This window comes from Cottoperca gobio, chromosome 12 (assembly GCF_900634415.1).
Source record: "Cottoperca gobio chromosome 12, fCotGob3.1, whole genome shotgun sequence".
NCBI classification, from domain to species: Eukaryota; Metazoa; Chordata; class Actinopteri; order Perciformes; family Bovichtidae; genus Cottoperca; species Cottoperca gobio.
This window is the reverse complement of record NC_041366.1, coordinates 2,035,457-2,053,573: the sequence shown is the minus strand read 5'-3', so window position 1 is coordinate 2,053,573 and position 18,117 is coordinate 2,035,457. Positions and strand designations below refer to the sequence as shown.

At 41.3% G+C, this 18,117-nt stretch overlaps 2 protein-coding genes across 3 annotated transcripts; one reads left to right on the top strand and one right to left on the bottom strand.

Annotated features, from left to right (window-relative positions):
* The first annotated feature begins 59 nt into the window (after positions 1 to 59).
* Positions 60 to 10,688, top strand: hmgcs1 (3-hydroxy-3-methylglutaryl-CoA synthase 1 (soluble)). 2 transcript variants are annotated; one of them, XM_029444136.1, is made up of 10 exons: positions 60 to 184; positions 1,504 to 1,952; positions 2,277 to 2,402; positions 3,615 to 3,779; positions 4,900 to 5,068; positions 5,424 to 5,594; positions 6,070 to 6,176; positions 6,286 to 6,411; positions 6,984 to 7,141; positions 7,834 to 10,688. In XM_029444136.1, exons 2-10 carry the CDS (start codon positions 1,505 to 1,507, stop codon positions 7,909 to 7,911), a joined length of 1,548 nt encoding a protein of 515 aa, XP_029299996.1. In that variant the 5' UTR covers positions 60 to 184; position 1,504; the 3' UTR covers positions 7,912 to 10,688. The 2 variants fall into 2 exon arrangements, with proteins under 2 accessions (XP_029299996.1, XP_029299997.1); XM_029444137.1 differs by having other exon boundaries at positions 6,984 to 7,158.
* Positions 10,689 to 13,196: 2,508 nt separating this feature from the next.
* cenpa (histone H3-like centromeric protein A) lies at positions 13,197 to 17,948 on the bottom strand. Its single transcript, XM_029444139.1, has 5 exons — positions 17,791 to 17,948; positions 16,249 to 16,421; positions 15,844 to 15,965; positions 14,551 to 14,625; positions 13,197 to 13,624 (listed from the first exon to the last, which is right to left on the bottom strand). Exons 2-5 carry the CDS (start codon positions 16,367 to 16,369, stop codon positions 13,496 to 13,498), a joined length of 447 nt encoding a protein of 148 aa, XP_029299999.1. The 5' UTR covers positions 16,370 to 16,421; positions 17,791 to 17,948; the 3' UTR covers positions 13,197 to 13,495.
* Positions 17,949 to 18,117: the final 169 nt, after the last annotated feature.

Here is an 18,117-nt window from a genome sequence, read left to right as displayed (position 1 = left end):
CGCCGCATGTTGTTTGTGAGCTGTGATTGGACAGGCAGCCAGGTGCTGTAGTGTAGGGTGTGCTGCTGTATATTCGCTTTATATAAATACACGTCGCAGCCTGGCTGTCAAACACTGGTGGGCTGGATACAATTAACAACGGAGTAATAACTCTAACTATCTCTGGAGTTAACTTCACACACAGGTGAGAAGCTTCATGTTTCAACTTCATATTTTTAATCCCGAAGACAGCACAGCGAAGAAAATCACTGTGCATTGGTGTTTGTCTCATTTGTATAAATGTGGCTGATTCGTCTGTTTAGTTTCAGAAGATAGAAGTCTGTTATCTCGGGTGTCTGCGTGGAATTTTAATTTAATCACAAATGTTGAGTCAGAGATTCGCTACTCGCGTAGCTAGCACATGTCTAACACAATTGGTTTACAAATATCATAAATACAAGTCAGCTGACGTTAAATTAAACTGCTGTGTGTGTAAATTGGTAAATTATAGCCCCATCAGTTGGAAAGGAAACGGGTCCGTCAGCTATTTGGTCCGGGTTGCAATTTAACTGGCTGAAGTCATGCCGTATGTCTATGTTATGACCCAGCAAATTCAGTGTTTTGAATATGTTTTTTTATCTATCTTATTTTTTTAGTCCATTGTCACATAACGTTACTCGTTTAGGTAACAAACCTGTCTTTTCTTACATTATTGACCCTTCAGTGTGACAGAGTCTAACGGGTTACAGTTTTTGGATTTAAATTCCAGGAAATCCCGTTGCCCTTTCACCCAGTTTTCCTCTTCACTATCCATAACGTTATCTGGTCTCCAAACACAAGCATTTGTATCTAGTTTATTAGGTATGTGTAATACGCAATATAAGCAGCTAGCTGTCAACATGTAGACATTAATAAAGTTAACGTTAGTTCTGAATAGGTCCTGCTAATACATTTTAATAATCTAGTATTGGCAACGTCCTATGTGGTTTGCCGTCTTTTTGTTAACCTTAGCTAGTGGCGTGTGCAACCGGTGTTTAGTTAGTTTGGTTAGAATAACCGTCAAGTAAAGCAGACTGGTAACAGTATCTCAACCACCGCAATAAGTGGCATACTAACGTTATTAGTGCATGTTTTAGCTAACATGCTTGTTGGTCAATGTTCTCAGTAACCTTGCCAGATAGCTAATCTTACGTTAGCTAAAACATAACGTTAGCTGTCAGATATCTAACAACGACACCGATGTAATGTCTCATATCTAATGTTACCGAACGTCTGATATTGCTTAAATTGCAATGGACGAAAAAGGTAATTTGCCTTGTGGAGCAATCCTTTTCGATATTTTTCTGAAGTGGCTTGTGCTCTGTGTGCATGCATGTGTCATCCACCCTTTTTCATTCATCCATGCACACCTAGTTAACTGCTGTCGATATTTCGAAGTTGTAGAACTCCAACACTAACAACACACATTATATTGATCAAATTAAAAATAATGCTGAACATGAAACCTCTTCTCAACAAATTCAGGATGCCAGGATCAGCCGCAATCAGTTGCTTGGGACCATGGCCCAAAGATGTGGGTATCATTGCCATGGAACTGTACTTCCCCTCCCAGTATGTGGACCAGACTGAGCTGGAGCAGGCAGATGGTGTGTCAGCTGGTAAATACACTGTGGGTCTGGGCCAAGATCGCATGGGCTTCTGCTCAGACCGCGAGGACATCAACTCTTTGTGCCTGACCGTGGTCCAGAGGCTAATGGAGAGGAACAGCCTGTCTTATGACAGTGTGGGTCGACTGGAGGTCGGCACAGAGACCATCATTGACAAGTCCAAGTCTGTCAAGACGGTCATCATGCAGCTGTTTGAAGACTCTGGCAATACAGATGTGGAGGGCATTGACACAACAAATGCCTGCTACGGGGGTACAGCTGCACTCTTCAATGCTGTCAACTGGGTGGAGTCCAGCTCATGGGATGGTGAGTGAACAAACTTGTGTTCATTTTGATGTCTTTTCAGTATTACATTGTTTATTTTTTCCATTAATCGAAAAATTGTTTTGTCTAAAAGTATCAGAACTTTTCATTCAGTTGCATCATTGTGAAGTGTTTGGTAGTAATTAGTGCTAGAGCCAGATGGATGTCTCTAATCAGCCTTAATTGTTGCAACGACTTGTTCCACTCTTATACAATGCTTTGTTGCAACAGTCCTGTGCTGATAATTCCATTTTGTTTGTGTATATTTAAAAAATAAAATAAAATCTGCGTCGCTGTAACCTGTCTCTTCATGTTTCCTTTCTGCAGGCCGTTATGCTTTGGTTGTAGCGGGGGACATTGCTGTTTATGCCACAGGAAGTGCCCGACCTACAGGAGGTGCCGGTGCTGTGGCCATGCTGGTCGGGCCTAATGCTCCTCTGGCCTTTGAACGAGGTCAGTGAAGTGATGACTGTTTGTTGTGCACAGTTTGTCAGGCAGCACTCTTCAATGATTGACTGATTGATAACTGTTATTCAGCTGATCCCCATCATCCAAACGCTTACTGATTACTTAACTTTCCTTTGACGTTTTGATTTAATCTTCTTGCTGTTCAGCACTGAGCTGAAGGTTCTCTCATGCTTTCTGTTTTCTTCTGTCATTTTTCTTCATTTATTTGACAATTGAGTGATTCTTTTTTCAATTTTAATGTATTTTTTAAGATGAGTTCTTATATGTGTTGAACTACATCTAAGTACCGTATTTTCCGCACTATAAGGCGCACTTAAAAGCCTTTAATTTTCTCAAAAAGCGACAGTGCGCCTTATAATCCGGAGCGCTTTATATATGGATTAATTCTGGTTGTGGTTACTGATCACGAAGCGAATTTGTGTGGTACACGGCGCTCTGTCAAAATGTTTTAGTATGACTTTGGTAAACTACAAAGCCACACCGCTTGCAGCATTACGGCTACCGTAGTCCGTGTCGCGGAGTAATACATACTGTGCTTCACCATAATATTACAGTGTGTGTGTATAAGGACCCCAAAATGGCACCTGTCAAGAGACACGCTTACGACGCGGACTTCAAACTCAAGGCTATCAGTCACGCAGTAGAACATGGGAATAGAGCAGCTGCGAGAGAATTCAACATTAATGAATCAATGGTACGGAAGTGGAGGAAGCAAGAAGATGACCTGCGCCAAGTAAAGAAGACCATTTGACTGTTTTTTTTACGTGTTACAACTAAACAAGGTTGGGAGTTATTGTGAATACGCTCATTAACGTTTGAACAATGTTGAGAGTTATTGTGAACACGTTTAATAAAGTTTGACTGACTGACTTATCTGACTGTTTTGTTTCGCTTAATGCGCCTTATAGTCCGGTGCGCTTTATATATGAAAAAAGATCGAAAATAGACCATTCATTGACAGTGCGCCTTATAAACCAGTGCGCTCTATAGTGCGGAAAATACGGTACCAGAAACTAGCTCAGTCATTCTGGGAAACTTTATTAACGGCAACACTTTTAGATAAGCATAAACAAAAATTGAATCCGTGAGAAGATGCGTTTTATAAATTTAGTCTAGACAGTGCAGTCATGCATACATAGAAGGAGTTGTACAAATAGAAGGAGCTAAATTGATCCAACTGCTGTGGCTTTGTTGCAGGTCTGCGAGGAACCCACATGCAGCATGCATATGACTTCTATAAGCCAGACATGATATCAGAGTATCCTGTGGTGGACGGCAAGCTGTCGATAGAGTGCTACCTGAGTGCTTTGGACCGCTGCTACTCTGTGTACCGCAACAAGATCCACGCACAGTGGCAAAGAGGTGGGTTTAAACTGTTGTCTATGATCAGTATAGACTGATCCTCCAACATTTGAAAGTGCTCCATGTAATGCCACATTTCCACTGCATGGCAGGGTTGGCTCTATTCAACTTGCTCTTTTTTTGGTTTTCCATTAGCAACAGTTGTGAAAAATACCTGGTACTTTTTTTGGTGGGACTTCGGTCGAGTTTAAAAGCGAGCTGAGCCGGTACCAGAAGGTGGAGTTAAAACACTGCAGACCACTGATTGGTCAGAGAGAATCATCCTGCACATACCCACCATTTTTAAATAGCTAAGCTACCATCAATAGCAACTGCCATTTTTTTAAATTCACTCAACCCATTGCGTTTGTGTTGAAGATGATGTCACAGCAGTTTTGCACGGCGTCACTATGACGATCAGCTAAGAATCCTGGGGGTGCTATCTGCAGTGGAAAACCAAATCGAGAAAAGTACCTTGTTCCAAAAGCGAGCTGAGCTGTACCATGCAATATACATTTGGCATTAGTGACTCGTTAATCTTATTTCTGCTCCCTGATAAAGATCATACCTCTGAAGAAAGAAGGCTGCTGTTGCTTTCATGCATGTGTCAGATAATGGCCTGATTAGTTAAGAGGGTTTAGGATGTTACTTGCTTGCTGTGCTAAGAAGTTTACCTAAGTTCAGTCGTTTAATGAGATGAGCCTTAAACCTGATGTTTCAACATTTACAATATGTGAGAACATGAGGCTGTTGCAGACACATTGAAGCATTATCAAGCAGTGCTATACTTCAGATCTGATCTAGGCTTGATTATAATGGCCTATGTTTCCATGACAGCACAGACCCTGCACATCAGCTTTTTGACATGTGGTGTGTTCCTGACCTTGAAATGAGCTTTAGCACGTTGGTATTTACTACCTAGCGCAGTGTGCATGGAGGAGAGGTGCAACAAGATGAGCGGTGTATGCCGATTAAGCAGAGCTAGGCCAAGTGTTGATATTTGTGTGAAAAGTGTTCTCATTGCTCTTTGCAACTGTGCCAATGAAATGAAACCCAGTGTGTAACAAATACTTGAGACCATGCAAAGCAAACAGTGTATTGTAGACACATGTGGTCTAATCTTCATTCTTCTTCTAAACAGAGGGTTCAGAAGAGCGTTTCAGCCTGGACGACTTTGACCATCTAGTCTTCCATTCCCCATACTGCAAGCTGGTGCAGAAGTCATTGGCAAGACTGATGCTGAATGACTTTCTGAGCCACCCCAGCCCCAACACTGAGACGGGACCCTTCACAGGCCTCGATGCCTTCAGGTACACTCAGAATAAAACAAGCCTATTGAATAAAGTCCTGCTTTAAATGATTAATAAAGGAGCGCGCCCTCATTTTGGGGAGTAGACTTGTTGCAGATTTAAGATACTAGTGCAGCCCCGCCGGGATGAGCTTGTGTCTCTGCTTCTTGGGTTCCGAAGTAAGTCTATACAGGCGCTCTCGGTGGCAACCAAAAGATTTAATAGTTGTAAGGACAACGCACATTAAATCAATATTTCTGTAAATGTGCCAGTGTTGGCCAGCTGCCAACTCAACAAAGATCAGTTATTCTATGACAACACAAGGAAACACTTTGGTCCTTCTGTTGCTTAGCATGCATGTGTGTTTGAATTGCAGAGATATAAAGCCAGAAGAGACGTACTTTGACCGGGATGTGGAGAAGGCCTTCATGAAGGCCAGTGCAGATCTGTTTGAGAGGAAGACCAAGTCCTCCCTGCTGATCTCCAACCAGAACGGAAACATGTACACCCCCTCTGTCTACGGCTGCCTGGCATCACTCATTGCACAGTACGTCTCAGTGTCTGACTTCTGTCTAGTTAATCACGAGCTGCAACCTCGTGCTGAAGAGGCAGGAAGCCAAAGTCCGTCTCTCCAGGAATTTGTGAATACATGATGACAAAATGTCTCCAAATCAAAACAACTGAAAAGAGCAACAGAGCATCTCTACATTCAGGACTCATTCAGAGGCAACACAGGTCACTGGAGAGCTTTGTGCGACCAACTCCCACATTTACCTGATACTATTGCATCTAAAAAAGAACGCGTCTTATTTCCACATCTCCTGCAGCTAATTGAAGATCTCACCAGTAAACTTTAAAAAATGTATTACTGCAGTTTACAGAAACAGGAAATTGCATCTCAATTGTTCAGTGCAGTCACTGCAAAGTACCCAGTTCTGGACTTCAGAATGTTCCTGGCATGGCTGATTTGAAGTCTTGTATAGTGTTCTATGTAAGGAGAATCTTTGTTGCCTCTGTTGCAGACGCACATCTTCTCAGATAGCTGGACAGAGGGTTGGAGTTTTCTCCTATGGTTCAGGATTTGCTGCTACTCTGTATTCTCTCAGAGTCACACAGGACCATACACCCGGTAAGGCGCTGCATCACTTCAGCTGAGTGATGTGGATGAAATTAGAGTGTAGCCATTATAAAATTGTAGAAACGAATGGAAAGTGTAATTTGCTGACTCTTTGTTTCAGGATCTGGTCTGGACAAACTTGTGTCCAGCCTGAGTGACCTGAAGGTCAGACTGGACTCCAGGAAGAAGGTTTCTCCTGCTGTCTTCTCTGAGAACATGAAGCTGAGAGAAGAGACGCACCACTTAGGTATGACCCTGCTGTCACTGCTGCTCATGTCTCATTCTGACATGCTCCCTAAAACGGTGTGCTAAATCTCTTTGGGTGCTTATTTTGAAGTTTAGGGGGGTTATTCACAACTATATAACTATGGGACTGTAGCTCCATTATACTGGGGAAGAAGGAACTTGACATGATTCAAAATATTCATCTGATAGAGGCTACTTTCAGACTGAGGACTTAATCGTCTTTGTATTGCACTACAATATGAATCATGACTGGCAAACACTTGCTGTCTCACCAAAATAATCCAATTCTGTTTAAAATACTGGAGTCATCCCCCATGGAGCACTTTAAGTCTGATTTGTATTGTAAAGAAAGAAGACTTTAAGACACAAGGGTTGTCCATAGCTAACCAACAGTATCCAACACCATGCACCATGCACAAGGCACATTATGTCCAAAAGGGCAAATGCATTAATAAATGTGTGTACTGGCTCAAGCTCTGGCTACAGGAGCCTTGAGATGATGTCGGCACTCTCACGATATTTAGAATCCTGCATCTCTCACCATGATCATCTTTTTTCTATCCGTCCACACAGCCAGCTACGTCCCTCGAAGCTCAGTGGAGGATCTGTTCCCGGGGACATGGTACCTGACACGGGTGGATGACAAACACCGCAGGGAATATGCCCGCAGACCTCTGGACGATGACCTGCCAGCAGAGCCAGAAGTTGTTCGCTCCAGCACTGCCACCGAGGTACAGGATAAATAAACGTTAGGACAGATTTTTCTACCTTAAACATTATTTCTAATGTAATAAACAAAGTATAATCCGGTGCCTATATCAAAATTAAACTCAATATTGTACATTTTCAAATAAAAGTCTGAACATTGAGGAGGGATGGAGTTACCCATCCTGTGATATCTGAAAAGGTCAATTCAGTGTTCTGCACATTATCCCAGCACTAAGTGGAGTTGTACTCACCACTTTGCTGCTCAGTTCTTCTTTTCAACACAAATACTGTTTCCATTCTCTGATTATTTCCAGTTTCTTCTACTTCAACTTTTTTCATATATGCAGTAGTACAGTACTCCCAACACCTGGAAACACACAGATGTGGAAAATCATTGAAGTTCCCCTTAAAGTTACTGAAGAATGTAACCACTTCCTGCAGATGTTTCAAATTAAAGGTTTGACAGAAAAAAGAGTGATTTTGTCCTGATAGTGAAAAAGAAAAAGCAACATAAAAGTAGCTGGAAATTATTACTGAAAACAGTCTTTAGAGAACAGGAGCTGAAGAATATGACATGACAACTGATGTGACGAGTGCTGTGGAGATGTACTTTATACTGAATTTATGTCCATTCATAGCAGAGCAGCAGTAGCATTCAGTACTTTATTAACAACAGTTAATCTTCTGATATGTACGCTTTGTTCTCCTCCTCCAGCACATCCCTAGTCCAGCCAAGAAGATGCCCCGCATCCCAGCAGCCCCCACTGGCCCCGAGGCTGCTGTCAGTAACTGAGAGTCCTCAGCTTACCTCTGAGAGGTATCGAGCGCCAACAGTTTGGAAACTGTAATAACTAAACAACACTAGAGATCAGAAGGTTTGCAGGAGACGAGAGTGTCTCCTCTGAAATTAATGAATTAAAATAAATTAGGTTGGAACAGTGTTCAGTGGAGGCCTGTGGACGGCTGTAGACGCTCCTCCTCTGCCTTGACCACCCCTCCCCCCACCCCCTGTTGTCCACATGTCATACTGTCGAACAGTAATCTCCATATGGAGTCTATTTCGGACACGATAATCATTTGTTTTTAGCAATCCTTCATTTCAACGCACGGGCAGATGTTTGCATGTGGTGTTGCAGATATCGAGTTAAACAAGCAGACTTCCTCCTGGAAGCTGACAGCCAGTGACAGGAAGAGGAAATGGACATAATTAATGTGGCTGCAGGCCTCCTGCTGATTAAAAGATCAAAGGGAAGTGGGCCTCAACCGTGTCAATGTAATAAAGTAGTGCTGCTGCTGCTGCTGCTGCTGCCGCTGCCACAGCGCCTCTGCTGTTTGTGTTCAATACCTCAGTTTTCTATGAAAAGATATGACTCTGCAGGCTCATCATGTGACCCTGTGACCAGACATCAGGAACAGTGGGACTCAAAGTGATGCTCCATCCAGAGGGCTTCACACTGGGTGGAGTCTCACTTTAAACTGTAGCTAACTACTGTAGCTGAGCTCATGTAGTCAACATGAGAACCTGGTAGGAACCACTCATCCACAAAGATGTCAACTGTCCCACACTTGGTGGTGATCCTCAAGCAGAGATACGGTTTATTCCATAGATACATGTTAAACGGAAGAAGTCTCTTTAGTTTTTCTATTTGCCTTTTATTACCGTGAACTGTCTAAACCCATTGAGTGATTTGGCAGTGAGAAGCTGCTGCTCTTCTACGTTCCAAAGTCATCAGCTCTGATTGTTTTCAAGTGTACGTACTGTGAAATGTTATAAAATACTTATTTTTACTATCGATGAAACAAATAGTTAATTCATCTGAAAATGGTTGCTATAGGATTAATCATGTAACTCAGAAATGGTCATTCCCCTCATGTAAGTCCCTTGGAACAACATCTTTTACATTTCTATAGTCTTAGTTTTGTGAAAGAACAAAACAAATGTATTAGATATGTATTCAACATATTTGCAGATTTATATATTTGTTAGTTTAGATCATAATCTATTAACTATTATAGATTTAATTTTTTAAATATTTTTTGGTAGACTATGAAGCCTTTTGTAAAAAATAATAATTTAATATCATGATCATTTAAATGAATGAATCTGAAACCCCCCTCCGGCAGAGTGCCACAGTTCACTCATTTAACTCCTTCATCAGGTACAAATGTCAACACTCTGGATGCAGCGTCTCAACTGTTAAAGAATGAGCTTTTTTTTGTTTTGGACTTTTTTCATGTTATGGTGACTAAATGAATTATCTTATTGAATAAGATTATCACTTGTCTAATTGTTTTCCAAACCACTTCACAACGCCACGTTTAGTGTCTTTATCTCACTATCCCCACATGTCTCATGTGCCATTCAACCTATATTTGGACGCAGGTTTGCGTTCGGGGTTAGAATTTAGCAATTTACAATATAAATAGTTCCCAGTAAGTTGAAAAATGTTATTACAACATGAGGGACTGCAGTAGTCATGCTGCAGCGTGTCTGAGCTGCAGATTTCCACATACTCTGAGGACAAACAGGCTCCAGCCAGCAGCAGCAGTTCATTAGGTCCACCGAGCTAAAACCATTGCAGTCTAATACAGCCCTGCAATAAATCCTACCTCCATCAAGGTTCAGTCTGAGTGCTGCTGTGTGCTGCTGTTGAATGTTATTGTTAAGCTGGAGGTGTTTCTAATATTTAGTTCACATTTATATCAATGAGGGCAGACTACCTTGAAGGCTATATGCTATATCAGACAGTTATGAAAGAGTTTGTGTTGTGAAATCAGTGCGATAGGTTGATATGCATGTGTGGCAGTTTGTTGTAATGAGCACGGACACCAGTCAAACTGTAGCAGTGTCACATTGATACAGCTGCTGTGAATATGAACCGCAGTGTTGTCTTTCAGTTTCATTCATGTGCAACTTTAATTCATTCTAAAGCCTTAATGTCAAAGGGCTGTGTTTAATGAAGGTAGAAGTCCGCAGAACTGAGCAGTTTCATTTGTCAGCACATTTGTTTGTTCTGTTTTGTTTTTTTTAAATCTCAAATTGTGTTTTTTCCTGTTTATCAATGACATTGATTTGACAATAACTGCTGCCAGCAACAAGAAACCAAATGTTGAAACAAATAGAGCTCAGGCAGACAACATCAGCCTTAAATGAACAGTGGTGGTTTGTTCCTGTTGATGGTTGGACTGGCTCCAAGACTTGCACACAGGAATCACAGTTACCATCAAGGTGACTTGGTTGTTGAGAAGCCTTACAATAAGAATGCATGAATTGCAAACAGACAAAGCTTGTCTTCTAATGTAGATATTCTTTCTGAATGTACAGTTCTTCTGGAGTCAGGCGATGCTCACACCAGCATCAGACACACTTGAGTTTTCTTGGTATGACTGGAACATTACATCTGTGGTGCATGTTCCTGTCTCAAAGGTCACATGATCTTTACCAATGTTGATGGTAATGTACAGTACAAACTAAGATTATTTATATGCTGTGTAGATACGAATATGAACAGATACATTTGATCCAGACAGATTGTAATGTGTAGATTCAGAATAAATGGACAGAACGTGTGTGGTGTGTGTAAGATTATTTTTCACCAATGACAAAAATAAACAGATTTATGGATTTAGAAAATCCTTGTTTTTGCAACCGTCATGCCTGTGCATACTACGTTTGAAGTGATTGAGATGCATTCTTAAGTTTCCAATCAAATATTAATGGGACCCAGACACAGCGTGTAGGTTCAGCACATATTTTGTATGTCCCTACACCACACGGCTCACCCCCAACCCTGCTCCCCCCCAAAGGGACATCGCGTAACCTCAAAACAAAAAGAAAAGCAGAAGATTAGAGGAAGAGAAGAGATTTCACTTTACCACCCACACAATTACTAACCCACATGAAACACTACTAGCCTCACACCTAATCAGCCACAGAAATGTCTCTACCCAGGTAACATGTGATGTGCCACCCCACACACAGCATGTAGAACCCTCAGGCCCATGTGAACACACTGGTGACCACTTCAAATCTGTAAGGGTTTCATGCTTAGGAGTGGGCCGCCCTTCAGAGGACTCTGAGCCTTGTGGTGCCATTTAGTCAGATTCCCAGTGTAAAATAAGATCCTCTGTGAATATGGCCCCAGGAGAGTCAGTTTCTAGAATCCACAGATCATGACTGAAGAGATTTTCCAGTTGAGGAACCCAGTTAATAGTTGAAGTGAGTTATGGCCGTTAACCCTCACTCAAAAGGAAAAGGACAAGGCAGACAGTCTTACCACAGTAAGCAAACCCTCCACTGTTGGAATTGTTCATTTATTCTACTAGTAATTAAATTACCAAACCAATATCCATGCTTCAAATAAAAAAACTGCCACGCTACAAAGACAGAATCAAACCCCTACACCAGTGTTTCTCAAACCTTTTCAGACCAAGGACCACTTAACCAATAAAAAACACTCACGGACCACCTAATTCCCCAAATATCCAAAAACCATAGGCCTGCTTACCACTCCAACAATATATTACAACCTAATGAGCTTCATGTGACCTTCTCTATATCGCTCGTTCATAAATCAACAATACAAATACAACTACGGATTCTACAAGCATTTCGTTCATATGAGATTTAAACTGAATGCTGATAGATTTTACACATCATATGAAGCGTAGACTAAATTTATTACTGAGTTTATGTCCGTACAGAGAACTTACCCACAGCAAGATCGTTTGCTCCTGAGAGATATGCATAATGCAAACTGTGAGGGCGCCTTCGTCATGTGTTTCTTAAGTTCATCACGTTCTCTCAAAACAATCCTGAAGGTTTCCCAAAGTAATCCTTGTGTTTACTCTCAACATGTCGCTTGAGTTTGGCGGGTTTCATAGCCTCGTTCGCCAACGACTCGTAGCACAAAACACAGTGTGGATTGGGATCCTCCTCATCTCCCGTCCAAAAAAATCCAAATGTGATGTAGTCGCTGTGCTGGTTTCTCTTCACTTTAGCGCTGGACTTTCCACATTCAAGCCGAGTTTCACAGCTTTCAGCCGGGTGGAGGTTGGGCGGCGAACCGCTCTCCTGGGACTCAGTAACGCACAAAACCACTTGTTGAAGCTGCTGAATCACCTGCATCAGGACGATGCACCTTCACTGTCGGGTCAGATTTGATTTCATTTTCTTTTAACTGACCCGGTCTACAGCCATCAATCCATCTTGCCGCGGCTCAAATTGACCGCGCAGATCATTTATGACGTAAGATACGTAGCTACGCTACATCTACATCTACGCTACCCTCTAGTCCAGGGCTGCCCAAGAGTGTATTGCGGGTATATCGCACAGTTAAAAAAGAAAAAGAAAAATGCCCTATACGAAGTCAAATCAACCCTTAATGAACAAGACTAAAACAATAAGACTAAAATGACATGAACTAGAATAATCAGCACTCTACATGTAACAAATTAAACATTTGAAATAGTCAATTATAACATTGCATACCTCTGCACCAGCTGACAGTCACTTGTCTCTTTTCAGCTCATGACCCTACAATAAAAGTTATGGCAGACTTGCTATATGATTAAAAAGTACAATAGCTCAGGGTGCCCTGATACCAATACCCTCATCGTGAACACCTCCCTGATTTTACAAAAGTCTTCTTTCTCTGCTTCGACTCCTGAATGCCTCCCTGCTTTGTCTTTGCACTGTTGCAGATTTGCCTCCCCAACAGTCGCCCATTGGTGCACTCTCACTTCTCGACTTTTGGAATCATTTCCCTCTGTGAGCTCTGACCTGAGACCTGACTGCTTTCATCCCGTCCTCGATGTATCAGTTACAGCAGGTTCAGTACCGGTCCCTCCCGCCTCGCCGGCTGCCCCAGCTGTCTCAGAGTGCAGGTAAAAACACATCTGATTGGCCACCCATCTGCACCCTGGAGCACTCAAGAGGAAAAAAAAGACATTTCCCTCAGTCCCCTGGCAGCTTTGGACCAAACTGGCTTCTTCCATGTGACTGTTTGACTGAAACAACATGACTGATAACATCTTACAAAGAGATTGAATGTGTACAAAGCAAAATAATACACCAGGTACGGAATAGAAAAAATCTTGCCGTTTATTAACAAAATAAGTTTACTTAAATGGAGAACAATATGTACACTTCAATAATATATCAAAATCAATAAAACTGTTTAAAATAAACACATCAGATCTAATATGCAATGTAACATTTTCATAAAACCTGTGATGAAACTTTTTTTAAATAAAGAATTCCGATACTGTAGCACAAAATCAGAAAACGTTAACGACAGTTATCCCGTTTGAACAGACTACACAAAGTATCATAGTATCAGAACACTCTGTCCCTCCTGCTGTCCACTCTGTTGTCTTTACAGATTGTCCACCCCGCGGATCCTCCTGGCCAGCTGAATGTCACGGGGGAATATCGTCACCCGCTTGGCGTGGATGGCACACAGGTTGGCATCTGAGAACAACATGACGAGAAACGCCTCCGCAGCCTTGAAGGAGGAGGAAGAAGAGAAACCAGGTGATGGTCATTTAAAAGAAATGAGTTTATTGGCTTTAGCTGGTTTGTTGGTACTCGGAGTGTAAAACATGACGTTAGTTTCTACTCTCAACGGACAATCAGGGGTTGTCAAATGTCTGGTGTAATCAGTAACAGTTTTAACCGAAGAAGAATGTCCTCACCGTGGCATCCCTAGCGCTCATAGTGACAACCTACAGAGAATTACCATCTGATTCTGCAGTTCCCCTGCCCTGGGACAAGCCCCGACAAACCCACTGTACACTACCCGCTCAGCACCAAACAGCAAACACATTTAGTGGCTATCTGCTGAACATAGTGGAGCATTAGCATTCATCAGGTGGATACAAACATGACACCAAATGAATGCTAATGTTGCTGTGAAAATATATACGTTTTAATAACTTGTTTAAAAACTATAGTTTTCAGACAACAAGGAAACATAATGTTTTAAGTGCAGTGAATGAACTCTACAATTAGATGTACTATATATTGTGTTGTGTATATGATATTATTGTATGATGGTTAAACAGTGTATTATTATGATCTCTTTTGCAAATGACACAATATGTTCCGCACAGACAACCTTATTCACACGTTTATCCTCGAGTGAAATCCTCAATCTGAATCGTGTCGGAGGTGTTTTGAGTATGCTGACCAGAAGTGTGCACGTGCACAGATCGACCTCAAAAGAGGTCTTGAGCACGTGCAGTTATATTGGTTGGATAATGGTGACCCGGGGCGATGCCCTCTACCCATTCCATGCATACATTGATTTAATTATTTACAAAACAATTGCCTTTTATGACACGTTCTGCACATCCCTGAGCAGAAGTAGACACTGAATCATTTGTACTGCTAAGAATGACAGCATGTTAGCTTGGTGGTGGAGTTGCTTACCTCCTGCAGGGCCATGAGAGCATAGACCTGCCACCGGAAAGCTTCAGTGGAAAAACTCTGGCACACCTCACGAACCTGAACCAAGACAAGGAACCAAGATTTAACCAACGAAGGCTGCAGCCGTACAGGTGAGAGAAAAACATGCATCAGCATAAAGCTATGCTTTTTCAGATTTTGTGTACATTCTCAAACCATACAACAGGAGACTATGGAATTAATCAAATTTGCAAAATCACATAACCATGTTTTATTTCTGCTATTGAAACTTAAAAAGAAAATAAATGTGCAACCACCTGCACCAAAGAAAAAGGGGGCAGCATTTCACCTCGGGTCCATACAATTTAAATGTACAGTTACATAAAAAAAGCCTCATACTAACTGGTCTCGACAGCAGGGCAAGAATACGTAAAATACCTCTAAAACGGCTGAAACTCTGAGAGCTGGTCATATACCACTGCTATTGTTTACGTTAGACATCTCCATGTTTGTGCCATTAACCGGGGCTGTACAGTCCATGTACGCCTTGATAGTTTGTTTAATGGATTAAATCCATAGTGGTAGAACACTGACTCACTATCACCTCTCAGTGGTATTACAAGACAGGACAGGTTAGGCTAGCTGTTAGCATGCTAACTTCAGTAGATATTACATTACAGGTCATTTAGCAGACGCTCTTATCCAGAGTGACTTACAATTGCAGATATCTCTGCAACACAACACAGAGACGTCTTTGACATAACATCAACACTGTTACCTCTTCACAGTCTGCTGATAAAGTTAGTAAAAATGTTTATGTTTAAGTTTAAATTATGACAGGTCTTACACATTGAACCTTTAGATCACATCTGTAATAGTTTGTGGTTTAGTGGTGATCTGCCTAGTGGTACGCCTTCCAAATAAAACACCAGATGGTTGTGAGTTCAACACCAGGGCTGCCACCATTGAGCCCCTGAGCAAGGTACTTAACCCTGAGCTGCTCCAGGGAGACTGTCCCTGTAGTTAGTTCACTGTAAGTCTCTCTGGATAAAAGCGTCTGCTAAATTACATGTGATGTAATGTAATTGATCTTAAAATGCACTTCAGATTTTGATCAATTCAAATTTAGCCAGTGCAGGGCCCAGAAGACTTTGTTTTTGCAAAATGACAGTTGCTTAGAATTTCTCAGTTCTCAAAAAGCGAGCAGTTCACCACACAAACCTCTCCTTAATACTGAGTCTTACTCCTGTTCACAGATGAAGAAAAATTTGGTACAGCCATCATCCTCTCCTCATGGTTCGCTGCAGTTTGACTCACCAGGCGAGAGAAGGGTCCCTTCCTGAGCAGAAGATCTGTGCTCTTCTGGTACTTGCGGATCTCCATTAAAGCCCTGGTTCCTGGTCGAAACCTTTTCTTCTTGGGAGGCACGGGAGGCTGGACTGGAAAACAAATACAGAGTTTGAGTGTTTTTTATGGCAGGAATTTGCTTTCAAGAAATGAGGACAATACTGCTCAAATATTCTACTTCACTAAACACCAGGGAAATAGTTCTTATACAGGTGGGATGAAAGAGTTTATGGACCATGGACGTGCTTTTAAAATACCAGTTTACCAAAAAATAACAGTTTTCAAAATTGTACTTGTATTTAGTTTTGATAAAAGCAATGATTCATTTCTGGGAGTGGAATATACTCATTAGTTTAAAAGGTCAGCCCCGCTCACCTGACACTCCACTAAGTCTTGGGGACCGGGATGTTGAACCAGGGGTCCCTGGGGTCTGCAGCGGGGGGCGATGTTGAGGGGTTGTGCCCTTCCGGCGGCTGGCAGATTTATCATGACGCATCGTCTCCAACACACAGCTCAGGACCAAAAGGAGAAAAATACTGCAACCAAGTCTGAATGAAAGATTGAGAACATTTCATGCTTAAATCAAATCAAAAAACTAATCTTCAAGTCATCTCTTTATAGGAGATGGATACTTATTATTACATTAATTCTTCTAAGTTTGATGGCCTAAACAAATACAGACACCAACAATGATTTACATTAGATTTTCTCATCTAGGTGTTGTTGAACTCTAGTCATCCTTCAATGGATAGCTGCGTCCTCCATGGGGAGTTCAAATGTCCCATCAGTCATAGCGCAGGTCACTGGGTCTCTTTAAAACCCTTTGTTGAGCCAAGTCAATGTTATTACTGTTTTTTTTACCTTGTGCGGACTTTAACTCTGAAAAAGACATGACCGACGTCCGGATGTGGGAAAGTCCTTCGGCAGTTTGATACTCGAGCTCAAGTGCTCAGAAAATAACGCCGAGACCTGCGGGTGGTCAGGCGTATTTAGTATATTGCGGCGCTGGAAGCAATATTTTAGAAAGGGGGCGTTCACGTGTCGTTTGTGTGTATGGCCTGCGAGGTAATTTATAAACACGCAAAAAATATACTCCAAAAAAATAAAAGCGCCTCATACTTGTTCCTTTGTGCTCGTTTATTGTTGGAACACTTAAGAGTGCAAATTGTTTTGCATTTCTGTGGCTGCAGTTTTTGACACCGAATAAAGTTTGAATCTCAAACTTCTTACCGTTGCATTTGTTTAACACTCCTGAATAAAATGTATTTGTTTGCTCACTGGGTACATGGTGTATTAGGACAATTGAAGGTAAAAACAACATTTACATTTTTTAAAAATTATTATTTAGAAATGTTATTATGTAACTTCAATCTCAGAGAATTTGAGTTTTTATAATAACATAATATAGCAGCCTAATAATAAGAATATAATAATTTAAATACTAAATTAATATAATCAATACGTAATATAAATAATAAATATTAAGAATAATAATCAGAATAAAACAAACAAAAATAAAAAAACATTATAATTCAGGGGAGACCATTAGCCTACATTTTATTTGATGGGAACCACTGGTCTAGAGTAGACAGACAACAAACATTTGAAACATCACGAAAGAATACCTTTGGAGAAGCAAACCGCAAACTGCACAACCGATTCAAATGTTTGTTATTTTCCTAAATGTTTGCGAAGTGCCGAGGTCACAACTGGAGCTGACGTTACATTAAGTCAAGCATTACGTTAATGACGTTACTGTATTTTAAGATAACTACTGCGTACTAGCTAGCTAACACTACCACGTTAAGTCGCTTCAACGATAGTGTAACTTTGAGGTGCTATTTTGAGTTGACACCGTTTTATTAACTCGCTGTTTTAAAAACGTTCCTGACCCAATAAAGTAAACTGTAAACTTACCCGTGGAATTGAACAATATTCCCGAATTCAATGTTTTATAAAATACTGGAAAAAGAAATGCCCTTCTCCGAGCAGTCAGCACATCCAACAGAAATTCAAACGATGCCTTTTCACCGTCAACAAATCACATTGCAACAAGTGGGCGGGATCAACTATTTGGGAGCGCTTGGTGAGAAATACCCAAACTCTCTAAACGGGCGGGGATGTAAGCAACAGTGCATAGATTATGGTTCGGTTAGTGTTTGTATATACCGGGCTGTAGCGCACCATGAAGCTGGATGACAAAAAGCAAAGACGATATGAAGTCTGTTTAAAAGCCAGTCGGGC

Bases quoted from the DNA above. Each gene is read 5' to 3' on its own strand.
- hmgcs1 (XM_029444136.1), top strand. From the start codon at position 1,505: ATGCCAGGATCAGCCGCAATCAGTTGCTTGGGACCATGGCCCAAAGAT. The intron at 5,595-6,069 runs GTACGTCTCAGT...CCTCTGTTGCAG, and splicing joins CTGGCATCACTCATTGCACA to ACGCACATCTTCTCAGATAG. The intron at 7,142-7,833 runs GTACAGGATAAA...CTCCTCCTCCAG, and splicing joins GCTCCAGCACTGCCACCGAG to CACATCCCTAGTCCAGCCAA.
- cenpa (XM_029444139.1), bottom strand. From the start codon at position 16,369: ATGCGTCATGATAAATCTGCCAGCCGCCGGAAGGGCACAACCCCTCAA. The intron at 15,966-16,248 runs GTGAGCGGGGCT...TTTGTTTTCCAG, and splicing joins AAGACTTAGTGGAGTGTCAG to TCCAGCCTCCCGTGCCTCCC. The intron at 14,626-15,843 runs GTGAGTCAAACT...GTCTTGGTTCAG, and splicing joins AGGGACCCTTCTCTCGCCTG to GTTCGTGAGGTGTGCCAGAG.